Source organism: Thunnus thynnus, chromosome 9, assembly GCF_963924715.1.
Source record: "Thunnus thynnus chromosome 9, fThuThy2.1, whole genome shotgun sequence".
Taxonomy (NCBI): domain Eukaryota; kingdom Metazoa; phylum Chordata; class Actinopteri; order Scombriformes; family Scombridae; genus Thunnus; species Thunnus thynnus.
The window spans coordinates 24,500,380-24,514,828 of NC_089525.1; the positions used below are offsets into that span (position 1 = coordinate 24,500,380).

At 38.3% G+C, this 14,449-nt stretch overlaps 2 protein-coding genes across 2 annotated transcripts; one reads left to right on the forward strand and one right to left on the reverse strand.

The window, feature by feature from the left end:
* Positions 1-917: 917 nt before the first annotated feature.
* Positions 918-5,068, forward strand: LOC137188696 (uncharacterized). The gene is made up of 4 exons (XM_067598321.1): positions 918-1,122; positions 1,285-1,623; positions 1,741-2,082; positions 5,046-5,068. Exons 1-4 carry the CDS (start codon positions 1,080-1,082, stop codon positions 5,066-5,068), a joined length of 747 nt encoding a protein of 248 aa, XP_067454422.1. The 5' UTR covers positions 918-1,079.
* Positions 5,069-9,522: 4,454 nt separating this feature from the next.
* LOC137189763 (signal-regulatory protein beta-2-like) lies at positions 9,523-12,836 on the reverse strand. The gene is made up of 6 exons (XM_067599820.1): positions 12,768-12,836; positions 12,295-12,627; positions 11,719-12,075; positions 11,391-11,522; positions 11,216-11,274; positions 9,523-11,109 (listed from the first exon to the last, which is right to left on the reverse strand). The coding sequence occupies exons 1-6, from the start codon at positions 12,808-12,810 to the stop codon at positions 10,975-10,977; spliced, it is 1,059 nt and encodes a 352-aa protein (XP_067455921.1). The 5' UTR covers positions 12,811-12,836; the 3' UTR covers positions 9,523-10,974.
* Between the last annotated feature and the right edge of the window lie 1,613 nt (positions 12,837-14,449).

Sequence of the window (14,449 nt, forward strand, 5' to 3'; positions counted from 1 at the left end):
TAAAATGATCATTGATATAGGCTGCTTAAATATAATCACCTGATTGCGGGGACTGTATGATGATACGTTTATTTTTAAAAAGACAAAAAATGAGGTAGCAAAACCATAACTTTGCTCCCCCTAATTGAATAATGGGGATGCATTTTCTCCACTTGCTCCACTGTTGAGGTGCCTATGGACATGATGATATTGTTACATTCAGCCATCGGGCCCAGTTGTTGTGGGTCAGTAAATAGCTCCAATGTGTAAGCTAACTTCCCATTAAAAGCCCTGCACACCCATGGTACACCCACACAGGGTCAACCTGAGCAGATGCGTAATCAGCCAAAATAACTGAAAGCACCTGTGTGCGTGTCAATAATTTCAAGCAGTATTACAGTATTGTGTTTGCTATTTCTAGCTCCATTATAGGCACCCCTACACACTTGTGCCAACAGTTTCACACTATTCTACACTCTGTGGTGGTAATGTGGCTAGAAACACAGCATTGCTACAGGAAGCGGAAGACTGTTAGCTAGGAAACATAGCTGTAAATAATGCAGGTTTGAAAGTATGAAGTAAATGTTTTTTCAAATGTTTTGTGAGCAAAGAGTTACAGTATGTCTCAAGGAAGCAAAAAATGTGTTCTGGTAAGAAACAAGGAAAATATAACTTTGTTCAAAAGAAAATTACAGTCATCTTTGTGCCTGTGTTGTGTACGTGTGTTGGTAGGTGGCGATATCCAAACATAAAGGTAAAAAAATTGCGTCTTAGCTCCATCTTTAAATACACTCACACAGTTGTACACACAGTACACAAAACACAGAAACAGGAATTACAGACACAAAGAAATTGAACTTAATTATACTTCAAGTGGTCAGAATATAGAGAATGCTTTGAAAACAATACAAACACAACAATTATGTGCATGTACATCTTGTGTCAATGGAAAATAGATCACTGGTTTGTCTAAGGGGAAGTTCATGTTCTGCATTTCAGCCAATCACTATGATTTCCACTACGTAAACCTTGATCACCTTGTGACCAAACGTTCCATCTGGTGAGAAGACATCAGTTGTGAAGACGAGTGCTGTACCACAATGATCCGACGTCTGGCTGCTTTGATTCTTCTTACTGCAGTGTGTAAGTACAATTCTCATTAGATGTGGGAAACCATTTAGTCTGAGCAGTCTATGATAGTAATGTATATGAGACAAGGCCTTGTAAATAAATTTGAAATGAAAAAAAATTTTCATTGTTTTTGTGCTGTTGTCTAATAATAATGTCTTTTTTGTTTTTCTTCAGCTCTGATTCAAACTGCAGAGGTTCCTCAGCTGATCTCTTTGACTTTGGTTGAACCTGGTGACAATGTTACTTTTCATTGTACAGTCTCTGACAACAACAAATTTACCTGGTATAAGCAGTCTCTTGGACATATGGGCCAAACAGTCGCTTCTGAACTCGCTGGCAAAATAACAGTCAGCGAACAATTTAGAGAGTCACGTTTCACAGTCGCAAAAGGGGATGCTCAGTATTCTCTTACCATCAGAAATGTAACCAAAGAGGATGAAGCAACATATTTCTGTCAGAAAGGAGCGTCGTTTTCTCAGACTTTCGTCAATGGCACATTCTTGGCTGTGAACGGTAAAAATAATTTGTGGCTTATTTCAATGATCATTTACATTTTTAAGTCATTCAAATAATTTAGATTGTGAATTCCTTTTGTTGTGTTTTTTAATGTTGTTTTACTGAATCACACAGACAACAATCAGCAGAAATCAGTCTATGTGAAACAAAGTCCGGAGACAGCATCTGTCCAGCTGGGAGATGCACTGACTCTCCAATGTTCACTGCTCTCCAAGAACATAACAGAAAACACAGATGAGTGTCCAGGTGTACGCAGTGTGTACTGGTTCAGAGCTGGATCAGGAGGATTTCATCCAGGCATCATTTACACTCACAGGAGTGATGAACGTGTGGAAAGGAGCTGTGTCTACAGTCTGTCCAAAACTATACAGGACTCCTCTGATACTGGGACTTACTTCTGTGCTGTGGTCACATGTGGAGAAATCCTGTTTGGTGAAGGAACTAAAGTGGACACAAGTATGTATTTACAGTTGTATTTAAATCATAAATAGATTTTGCATAAATGTATTTAGCCTGCTTAAAATATATTAGATTTCGGCTTTTTCTTTTTAAAAATGTATTATTAGTTTGTTGCTTTCTCCAAAGTTTTAAGCCCCCATGTATGTGCACTGCACATACAAGTGCAAAAGGCACTTGTATGTGCAGCAGCACCAAGTGCAAAAAGGCTGGGTGAAGGTGAATAAAGATCAGTTGGTGTGATGATTATTAAATACTCTTTTAGTCAGTCACATTCATGGTCTCAGCTCAGAAACAGCTGTGCCAATCAAAGTTAAGCATGATAATGAGAGATGAACAATGGGAAAGCTTTTCTTTAGGAAATGTCTGCACCAAACCATGAACACACATCACCACAAATCTGCAGTCAAAGACGGATGGTATAGAAATTTTCATCAGTTAGTTAGGCTACTATAACAATGTTAAAATAAAAAAAAAAAAATAGAAAAATTTAATTTGGTGAAGCCGTTTATATGATTGCATTGGACTGACACTATTTCAGCTATAATTATCATTTATAAATCAAATTTTGTTTATTAGCATTTGTCAAATCCAAAACTCAAATGAAAGAAGAGGATACTTTTGACTAAATATTATACATACTCTATGTATAGAAAGTAAAAGTAAAAAGAGTAAAATACTTAACATCATTCCAACACTAATTTAACAGTTATTTAGATTGTTGACAAAATGTAATTAATGCCAGCAAATGATGACTTCTGACAGTCCATTAATAAATAATGTTTAATGTCTCTTTGGAGATTATTTGGTTCCAGGATCAGGGTTGGATCCAGTTGTCATTCTACTTGGAGCACTGTTGGCCTGCTGTGTGGCTGTGATTGCCGTCCTCATTTTCTACATTAATGGAAGGAGAGTTTTTGAACATTGCAATGGTAGGTTCACCATATCTTACTTTTTGTTTCAGTTGAATCAAATAAAATCAAATCAACTTTATTTATATAGCAACGTCCAACGTGCTTCCTTGTACACAGAGAGGAAGACAAAACAAAACAAAATTAATGCTGCAAGCAGCGTTGGTCAGGACCTTGCACTCTGGCCTGTTGGGATCAGATCATTTTGCTTTTTAAAAATGAGAGATATTTCTTACAAGTGTGGTGTGCTTTTATTTTGAAAGTTTGATTGACAGGATGAGAATTTTCTGCAGGGTGAGACATGTCTGTCTTGCTCACCCCTGTGTCATCAAAATTATGCAAGTTTTGGGCCCATTCACTTGAATTTCAATTAGTAAATTGAAAACTCTTGATGAGTTTGTGTGTAAAACAAATTATTTTCCTAATTTTCATCAAGTCTATTTTTAGAAAAGGAAAGACTTTTAACCCACATGACCTGGTCAACGTTTGATTGAAATGTGTACTGTCAGGTGTGTAGAGACAATAAGTAATTGCAGCTGGACACAGAAAAATACTCATATATTTGAATGGAGAGTGTGAGCGAACCCACACCTTTCACCCAAAGTCACAAGACTTTGACCTACAAATCTTGAATTTACATGTTTTCTATCTTGTATTGTTTTTGAGATATTAGAGTGTGAGGGGTTTTTTTGAGTCTTTTCTTGCTCCTCCTGTGATTTTATAATGAGTGTGTATTGTGGAGTGTTTCACAGCACTGAGGGAGTGACATAACCAGGAGCAGTTGGAGAGGAGGATTTTAAAATACGCTTTTGTGAAATTTCCTCATAAATCCCATGACTTTGTCTAAATCTTACATTCAAAATCATATTTTTTAGAGGATATTTCATTGTGAATCAATTGATACAGGTTTGAAAGTGGTCAGACGTATACTTTAGACGTCAGAAGCCTCTGTTTGACACAAAGTTCATGCCCATAGATTGCCTTCCCATTGTTTTACATTGTAAGGTGTGATGTGGCACCGCAACTTTCAGGGCTTATAAAATCCAAACCGTTCGAGTTATTACAAAGCTTTTAACAACTTTTTTTCAGCATAGTGTCATAAGTCACCTATTAAAGTTTGAAGCCGATACCATTAATGCCTGCGGAGGAGATAGTGTTTGTTCAGGGGCCAAAATTGGGGCAAATTATTTTGAAAGGCTAATTTAGGACTTCCTGTTGGATATAGGTCAGGGGTGTCAGTGTATGATTTGTAGGTCTTGATGAGACAAATAATTGAGTTTTGGTTTGATCTCTCTACGACATTCCTACGGGCCATGGCGGCCATTTTAGTTACATAGGTGGAGCTAGAGAGCACATTTTGGCACTTTAGGGGTTATTTTTTACATTTTATCAAATTTTTCACCAGACCTGATGTGCGTGCCAAATTTGGTGAGTTTTTGAGCATGTTTAGGGGGTCAAATTTAGGTGTGATGTCCCATAATAATAAAGAAAGAAAGAAAGAAAGAAAGAAAGAAAGAAAGAAAGAAAAGAAAGAAAGAAACACATGAAAAACAATAGGGTCCTTGCCCTTACCTCGCTCTGTTTTACAGTAGTCCTCTGCCTTTTGGGCTCGGTCCCTAATAACAGAGAAAAGAGAGAAAGAAGAGACTTGCAGAGACTTCAGGAAGAATATCTGACTTGGATTATGTTAGTCACAGTTAAAGGCTAATGAATTTAAGTATGATTTCACATGACACTTAGTGGGGGAGAATCAGATGGTGGGAAGAAGAGAATTCCATAATTTTGGGGCAGTAATAGACTAAGCCCTGTCCCCATAACACTTTGCCCTGGATCTTGGGACAGACAGAAGTCTTTGGTCAGATGATTTCGTTCTCTGACAGTGTGCTATGGGTATAGGAGTTCTGTAAGAGAGGGCAAATACATTTAACACCTTGTAAACAAACAACAGAATTTCAAAATCAATTCTTTAGCTAACAACCTGATTAATTTGTCAAAATTCAATCCTAAATCAAAAATGACATGAAATGAATTTTTTTGCATTTGATTTAACAGATGGAACCAATGGGCCAAGATGAGGAGAAATAATGTTGGTTGAATTCTGTGGTCCAAATAAAAAATTTTTTTTATTCTCATTGAGGTGGAGAAAGTTTGCAGCCATCAAGGATTTGATGTCTTGAAGACAGTTATTGAGGTTGTTTAGTTTGTTGTAGTTATTGGGCTCTAGGTGGAGGTAGATCTGTGTGTCATCCACATAACAGTGAAAAGAAATGAGCTTTTGAATAATATGACCTAGCAAATAGATGGAGAACAGGATTGAACCAAGAATGGAGACTTGAGGGACACCACAGGACAAGGGGGCAGAGGAAGAAGATAAGTTGCTAATAGAGACACTGAAGGATCTGTTGGGCAAATATGAAGAAAACCAGTTTAATGCAGGGCCAGAAACCCCCGCCCACTGGCTTAACCTGTGAATGAGAATGGAATGATCTACAGTGTCAAAGGCTGCAGTTAGGTCTAAGAGCAAAAGGACAGAGCAGTTACTTGAGTCACCAGCAAGAAGGAGGTCATTGGTTATTCTCAGTAGTGCAGATTCTGTACTGTGCAGGGGTGTGAAGCCAGATTGGAATCTTTCAAAGATGCCGTTTTTGAGCCAAGTGGGACAACAGTTGATTAAAATCTACAGTGTCAAGGATTTTAGAAAGATAGGGGAGTTTGTAGATTGTCCTGTAATTATTGAGGACTGTAGGGTCTAGATTCTATTTTGTTAAAAGTGGCTTGACACTGGCTGGTTTCCAGGAAGCTACTGATAATTGAAAGAATGCTGGGACCAATGGCGCAAATAACGTCTTTGAAGAGTTTAGTTGGAATAATGTCAAGAGAGCAGGTGGAGGTTTTCATAGAAGAGATGATATGATGAAGTTCTGGTAGAGTGATGGAGTTAAGGGAATTTAGAACTGCGGTGTTCTCAGAGGAGATGGACAGGTCATTTACAAATGAAATGATACTAGCTCTGATGCTAAGTACTTTGTCTTTAAAGAATTGTAGGAATCATCAAATTTAGAGACAGATGCTTCTGAGTATGATGTGGGAGTGGAGGAGGTGACAGACTTTAATACACTAAAAAGTACCCTGGGATTATGACAGTTTTTGTCAATGAGATCAGAAAAATGTTGAGCCTAGCATTTTTGACAGCCAGCTGGTATTTCTCTCTATAGGCGTCTGCAAACCTAGTGGCAGTGGAAGAATTTAGCATGCAGGAACGAAGAAGTGCAGGGTGGACATGAGAAGCATGTGGCAAATTGAGATAATAAATGATAGCCCTGTGATCAGAATGGTTAAAATCTTCTCTCACAGGGTTGTAGATAGAGAGACTTGAGGAGAGAACTATGTCTAGGATGTGTCCTTTAACATGGATTGTTTACAGATCACTGCAGACCAAAGGATTCAAATAAATTTATAAAATTATGGGTCATGGCTTCAGAGGGACAACAAATGTGAATGTTGAAATATCCGAGAACGAGAATATTGTCATATTTCGGAGCAATGTGGGAGAGGAGATCAGAGAATTCACTGATAAAGTCCATATTGGGCTTAGGGGTCTGTACAGTAGTAGGCAGAAGACTGGTGAGATGCCATCTATCACAAAAGCCAAAGGTTCAAAAGATGAAAAGGGCCCTATGGAGATAATGGAGCACTTGAGGTCACTTTTGTGAATTACGGCAACCCCACCACCTCGTGCATGTGACCTGGACTGATGAAAGTGAGAGTAACCTGGAGGATTGGCTTCAGTGAGGGGGGGGGGGGGGTCATCGGGGTAAGCCATGATTCAGTGATGAAAAAACAGTTTTAGGACATAATGACATCTTGACAGATAAATGATTTGTTAGACAGCGATCTCACATTCAGCAGACCAAATTTGGAGGGAGGGAGGGAGGGAGTGTGTGGTGAGGATGGAATTATAGTGTGTGTTATAGTAATAAGATTGTCATAATTTACTGAACGGGATATGGTGTCTGAGTGTTAGGCAGATTGGGATGTGATTTACAGGTAGTTCAGCTGAATGTGAGTTTGACGGTCCATGCCCCATGAGTGGTAGGGGTAGATTTGGCCAGATTTTGTTGAAATTTCATTTGTAACAGGGACCCTGCCAGTGGATTTACAGTGGCAGTGAACATTATTTTGATTATTTTGGCAGTGAACATTATTTTGATTGTGTGTGTGGATTACCTCATGGTTGAATGGACTGTCTTAAAGGCATTCTGCAGGTCAACCAAAGCATAGTCAATGTTTGCAGAGAGCAAATTTGCCCCGTGTAGGTTTGGATGGAGCCTGTCAGGTCTGTGCAGTTGGCTGCGGTTCCAGAACAGGTCGAAATTATCAATATAGTCCACGTTCATTCGTGCTGCACTGGATTCTTGTTTCAGCCAAGTGTGCAGTGACAGCAAACAGGGAAACCGACCACAGCCCCACCCAAGGGACAGGATCGGACCAGATATGAAGATGCGTTTCCCAGTGTCTTTAAGCGCAGAGATGAGTAGTTGGAAGTCAGCATGGAGGATTTCAGACTGCTGTTGGCTGACGTCATTTGATCCCACATGAATAACCAGGTTGGAGCAGTCTGGATGACATTCAAGGACAGAAGGCAGTTTATCACAAATGTCTCAAACGTGGGCTCCAGGAAAGCAGTGCATGTGGGCACCTTTGGCTCTGATGTTCCTTACCATGGACCTTCCGATAATCAGTGTTTAAAGGCGAGGCAGAGAAGGGGTTTGTGGCTGTGGTGGTCGCAGATCTGATCGGGGATGTACCTCGGCGCTCCAATTATTTTGCCAAGGTAGGCAAGACTAGGAATTCCCAGGCCGTGATCTGACAGAGGAGCCAGTGGAGGTGACCACAGGAGAATCAGCGGTGACAGGATGTGAGACGGCCGCTGTAGCAGAGCTGGTGGTGGACTGGGCGGGGGGACAGGCAGCCGAGGGCACAGATCTTCCAGACCTCGAGCCAGCAGCAGAGCACAGGTTGGCAGCTGCATCCACGGAGAGATCCACTGGGTGTATCGCCACTTTGTTCTGAAGAATCGTGAAGCGATTTGAAAGATTGAGGGTAGGTGATCTGCCTGGTGACCACTCTTCTTGTGGCCCCTGACCACTACCTCAGACCAGGTAGCTGGGTGAGTGGGAGTTGAGCAGGAGGAAGGTTGCGGACATGTTACTGGATCCCACAGAATGGTGTCGGATATAGCAGAGCTCATAGCTGATATCATTTTAGCCTGGGCAGAGGCGATGTCAATGAAGCTGGATAGGAGGCTTTCTTTTTCAGCTAATCAGAGAATCTATGGATGTCCTCTTTGAGGTTAGTTATGTTTCTGTTTGCCTTCTGGAGCAGCTGTCAGTCTTCACAGGGCATTGTAGCTCCAGATACAATCAGACTGTTGTGAGGGAGACGGATGTTAGCCTCACAAGTGGGAGACCACGACCGAGTTAAAGTTCCCCTCCACTCAAAAATGTGTTTTGCTTTTTCTTATTTCACTTGGATGTTGGACCTTCACTGAGCAGAATGATGTATGTTTAGTGTTTGACTCAAACACTGGTTTCACATTAATCTGCTTAAATGGGAGAATTTCTCTGTGCTCACTTTAAATCTGAGTTTAAAGGACATGGCTGGCCATTTTCTATATTTGTCTCATTGTCAACAAATTGCATGTGGAGATACCAAACCAACAATGAATAAATCTCACTTACAGGTATTGTCTGTGTATCTGAATGCTATTCTTCTGTGCCATAGACCTCCATAGTTATCCAAAAACTATTAAAAACATGTCAATGAGCCACACTGTTGCACTGGATGACATGTTTATTCATTATGAAGAGTTTGGGCACGGTAGTCTGTTCAGAAATTGCTCTAAACACTAATAACAGCATCTTCAGTGAGTGGTTAGATGTTCATTTTTCATTTTGTGTCACTATTACAATTAAAAAGTGTCAAAATTGTAGTTTTACAATATTGTGAACGTTGAAGAAGTGAACCATTTTATGAGGTCACTATAGAGTATTTATATTATTGTCAAATTACATTAATTTCCCAAACTAACTTGTAACTTCCATTGTCTGATGAATGTTCATCATGAGAATGATGATTCAATACTTTTATATATGTGTAATGAACATATAATTCCACATGTTATATGACATTACAGTGTAGTTTCCAATGTAAAAGCACTTCAACAATGACTGCTCAGTGCTCAGGGGCCAGCAAGGGACTGAAGCTGGGCACATCATGTGTGTGTAACTGTAACACCAAGACCTTATCAATGTGCTCAAAGTCTTGTTTTGTTCATTTCTGTCTTTTAATGAGACACAAACACACTGATATGACATCAGGAAACATATTCCCACTGTGAACACACTCAAGGTTTTGCTTTTATTAACAGGAGCAGCAAGAGCTTCTCATAATCTTGGACATGACAAGTCAACAGTGGATCAATCAAACGACCTGGTAATTATGCTTCTGGTAAATATGTGGTGGCGTGTTGTCCTGCTTTCACTGGCTAGGTGAAGAGATCTTGAAGTGGGAGTGTGATAAATATTTTGCCTACTTTTTCCTTTTTCCTTAAGTAAAGTAAAGTGAGTTCACTGTTAAGTAACATAATGTTTGTTCCTATGTAATAAACATGGATAGAGTCAAGAGTTATAAATACAAAATAGATCACTTAGAAATATCATAGAAATATTTTAAAATAAGTGTATGTATCTAAGACGATGTAAAATAATCAGATATGTCATTATAGACATATTATAGGAACATTATAAAGTGCATGAAATAAAGTAAATGAACAAGTGCACCAAATGATTTTAAGTCGGTACTTGTTGATATTGCTCACATTTTTAATACAGTCCTGTTCAATAATATAACACATCTGCTACTTTCATGACAGAGGAATGAATAATCAATAACACATTTCACATTTAGGCTAATGACACTTATTAAATAAGCCACCTAAGAAAGTAACTTCATTGTTTAGTTAATGATGTTTACAGTCGTAATCTCTAAGTTTTTTATAAAAACACAAATATTATATTTATTGCAGGATGGTGAAACAACAGCAGTGAACTATACAGCGCTGGATTTCTCCACACAGAAAGTGAAAAGAAGGAATAAAATGAGGAGAGAGAACACACAGGAGTGTGTACGACGATGTTAGATCAGATTATCACACCCAGCAACACCCCTCTCTATAGGCAGAGCAGGACCTTTACACTGCTCCCCAACTTTCTGCAGAGGTCTGTAGCTTAGCTCGCTTTAAAGTTACAGTATATTATGTGCACAGACAGTGATAGGAGGAAGTTGAATATCAGTCAGAATGTGTTTTCTGAAAAGTGTTGCACCCAGCAGATTTCCAGACAGACTGCTCTCAAAAGTTGAGAAAGATTTAGTTCTTGAGAAAAATAAACAATCTCAACTGCTTTTCATTTCAAAATATAAATTTCATGATGCATATTTGCTTATTTAAAACTAAAGTAAAACATGTACACAAACATCAGTTTCATGGAATTGATAGATAAGCGTCATATGAGATTTTCAAACCTTAAAAATGCAGATCAGATAAAAAAGGCAAATAGGAAACTCTCCTCATAGCTCATTAATTTCAAACCAACTCTTTCAAGATGAATCTTTTAAAAAGCCAGTTTGGGTGTCATCACAAGCTTGAGACAGTAAACAAGATATAGAAGATATGGTATGCTAAAGACTATTCTAAATGTTTAACTATTAGATGTTATTTTTGCAGCATGATGATTAATTTTCTTTTTTGAAATAATGATATAAACAGAATGATACACCAAACATCTTTTATCCAAAATTGAAAAATCATCATGTTACAGAGTTCAGAGGTGAAAGGCATGTGCTAGAACAGCTTAAACACTATTTTCACAGATAACGTGACAGAGAAAAACTTAATATTAGAAACAATCTGGTGTGTGAATTAATCTGAACCCTGAACCCTGGCAGTAGTGTAGACACAATTTTCTTCTGCTGCTTTTGCATTCCTTCTCCCTGCTTTGCCAGCTTTCTTCTTGGTAAAGGTTACTGCAGAATAAACCAATGACTTCTCATATCTCTGAGGAAATAAATCCCAAAATATTGTGAGATGGGAAGTCAATGTAAGGATGTGCAAACAGATAAAAAATGCTTTTCAAGTTACATATTATCTTTAAATTCCTTACCTGCTGACTTTGTTGACCACCACTGGCTGTTTCAGTATTTGTTTGCAGAGCAACAGCAGCTGTATTATAAAATAATAATAACATGACTTATACGCAGCACTGATGTGAATCTAAAGATGTTATAACTGTTACTGAATACTGTTTGATAGATTAATGTTTGAGTAATTTTTCTTACCGTTAAAACAATCACAAGATTTTCTCTTGATGCCACATATGAGGAAGGTTGTTACAACTAGACTTATAGCAAAAGCAGCACACAGCAGGTAGATAATTGTGTTGGCCTTCTGTAAATTCCACCTGCTGACAACTGAAGCATCGTGAAAATAATAAAATAAAATAAATAATTTGATGTTACAAAGTAGCAATAACTAATTTATGGTATGTGAAAAGATAAAATGAAGAAGAATAAATGTTTTTTGATAGTTGATCTAAATGGATTGTACTTGACTCCTAATAAAACACATAGATAGGATAATTTCACCATTATATAGAAATTAATTTACCTTCAATTTCCAGTTTTGTTCCATTTCCAAATAATATCTCCCCACATGTAGCCACAGCACAGTAGTAAGTCCCAGCATCAGAGGAGCTGATATTCTTAGAGAAATTGTAGACACATTTCTGTGGAGAGCGAGTCTCAGGACTCTTTTCACATTCATCGCTGCTGTTTCCATGAGCGTAAATAAAACTGGGATGAGATTCATCTGATCCAGCTCTGAACCAGTACACTCTGTGTTCTTCTGGACACTTTTTATTCTCAGAGTCAGAGAGCACTGAACACTGGAGAGTCACAGAGTCTCCTGGATGGACTGGATCAGGTGGAAAGTCTTGAGTGATGGCAGTGATATCAGGTTCTGGTCCTGGGGAAGTGAAAATACAAATTATGAACATGTTTTACTCACTTTAATGAAAACAATTACACACGTTCATTCATATATGAAGAACACTTTCTTATAAACTATGGAAACATTAAAATGTAAATATGTAAACTGCTGTTATAAATAGTTTTGAATGTAAGCAGATAAACTGATGATTACATTTAAGGAACGTGAAATCTTTGCTTGCTGACTTTTATTTACCTTTAATCCTCAGAAATGTTCCTTTTAATAATGTCATGTTAAGTAGGTGTACTTTTATACAGTAATAAAGTCCAGTATCGCTTAGCTTAGCTTTATTTATATGCAGGACAAATGTCCCAGGCTCTTGTTTTGTTGTAATGTGAGTAATCTTATTAACACGATCATGATCAAAGGCATATGTTCCTCCCAAGAATTCAGGTACGTTTCCAGAAACAAGCCTGATCCAGAACAAGGTGGTTGCTGCAGACACAGCTTTCTGGCGGATACATGTCAGAGTCACATCATCTCCAACATTAAAAGTCTTTGTCACAAAGATCTGATCGTCTGCACATCCTGAAAAAAAGATAAAAAATAAACACAGAGCAATAATAAACAACAGATATGGCGTCATATATGCTTTCTGCTAAATTGCTGCAAGAAGATGACAATGTAATTGAAATAAATCTAGAGTAAAGCTGACTTTATATACTTACGCCCAACTCTGAGCATGAGCAAGATATAAAATCCAAACAGCATTTTCTTGTTAATTCAGGTAAGACAGCAGTTAATTTAAACAGGATCAGAAGATGATCTGCCTTAATGTAATCATATGAAATGGGAGGGAACTATTTCAGAACAATCTGATTGGCTGCTCGTTATGTTGGCGTTTCATTGTACTACCACAGTGGAAATAATATCAAACATCTTTCCAACCTAAACACATGAAACAACACCAACAGCAAGCTTTTGTTTCATGTTTCATGGTGTGTTTCTATTACTGACACTGAGAGTAAACACAAGAGATGATTTCATTCAATCTTGACGTGAACTACAATAATCTCAAACACTCTTGTTCATAAGATTTCTTCTGGATTTCCACAATATTTGGAGGGACTTTTCAGCTGATAGTTATGGTAAAGTTGTTTAGGACACACACAAAAATCACCATAAATTGGAATTAACTTTATCCTGACGGGGTCATGTATCAAGAAATGTTTGGATGACTTGTCAGATTTTAATTTGTGGGAAGAAGTGACACTTTTAGAGCATTGTTGTCATTACTATGATATTTGTTGGCCAGTAGCCAGTTTCCAGAATCCCTAAAAAAAAAAAGGGGTGATATATTGTCCATTTCTAGCACGATTTATCTCAGTGTTTTGTCTATACTAACCCTATCAAACTCAAAATCAAACTAAAAGATGTTCAGAGACATCTCTCCAAACAAAACCTTGATGTTGAGTAATTCTGCAAACCAAGATTATGTTTAATGGTGAAGATTTCAATTGCTCAAGATTTCGATTACAGCAACTTAAAGTCCCCCTCCACTCAAAAATGTGTTTTGCTTCTTGTTCCTTCAGTTGGATGTTTGGCCTTCACTGTGCAAACAGAGTTTTACACTGGAAGGCTGTTTTCACATTCATCCACTAAAGAGGGAAAGTTTCTCTGTGCTTGTTGAAAATCTGAGTTTAAGGGCTGGGCCTACGAGCATGATTTGTGACATCACAAGTCTTTTGTAAGCTAATGTAGTCCAATTTATACAAGTGTGATGTGGACACTTGAAGCCTCCAGTGCACATACACAGAGAATCGACTTTCTGTGAAGAAGGACACATCTTGTTTCCAGCAGTTAAAATTTTGAAATGAACAATATTTACATAAGACATTGAGCAAGTGTTCAATGTCTTTTATTTTATTTTTTACTGCAACTTATAGTCCCCCTCCACTCAAAAATGTGTTTTGCTTCTTGTTCCTTCAGTTGGATGGTCGGCCTTCACTGTGCAGAATGATGTGCAGAGTTTGACACCAGAAGGCTGTTTTCACGTTTATCTACTGAAGAGGGAAAGTTTTTCTGTGCTTGTTTAAGAGGTGGGCCTATGTGCATGATTTGTGACATCACAAAGATGGAGGGGCCATCTTGAATATTGTAGGAGGCAGCCAATCCAGCTGTTCCACATCATCAGTGATGACCCGCCCACTGTGCCTGTCAGTCACATCAGCAGGAAGAGCTGACGACTCTTGTCAGGGGGCTGGTGAAAGGAGAGCAGAGCACAACGCTGTCACAGAAACTAATTCAGCTGCATGCAGTTTAGAATTCTGACTCAACTAACCTGCATGTTTTGATCTGAGGAAGGGGACTTGTGTGAAGGGGAGAAAAATCACAAATAAAATAACATCAA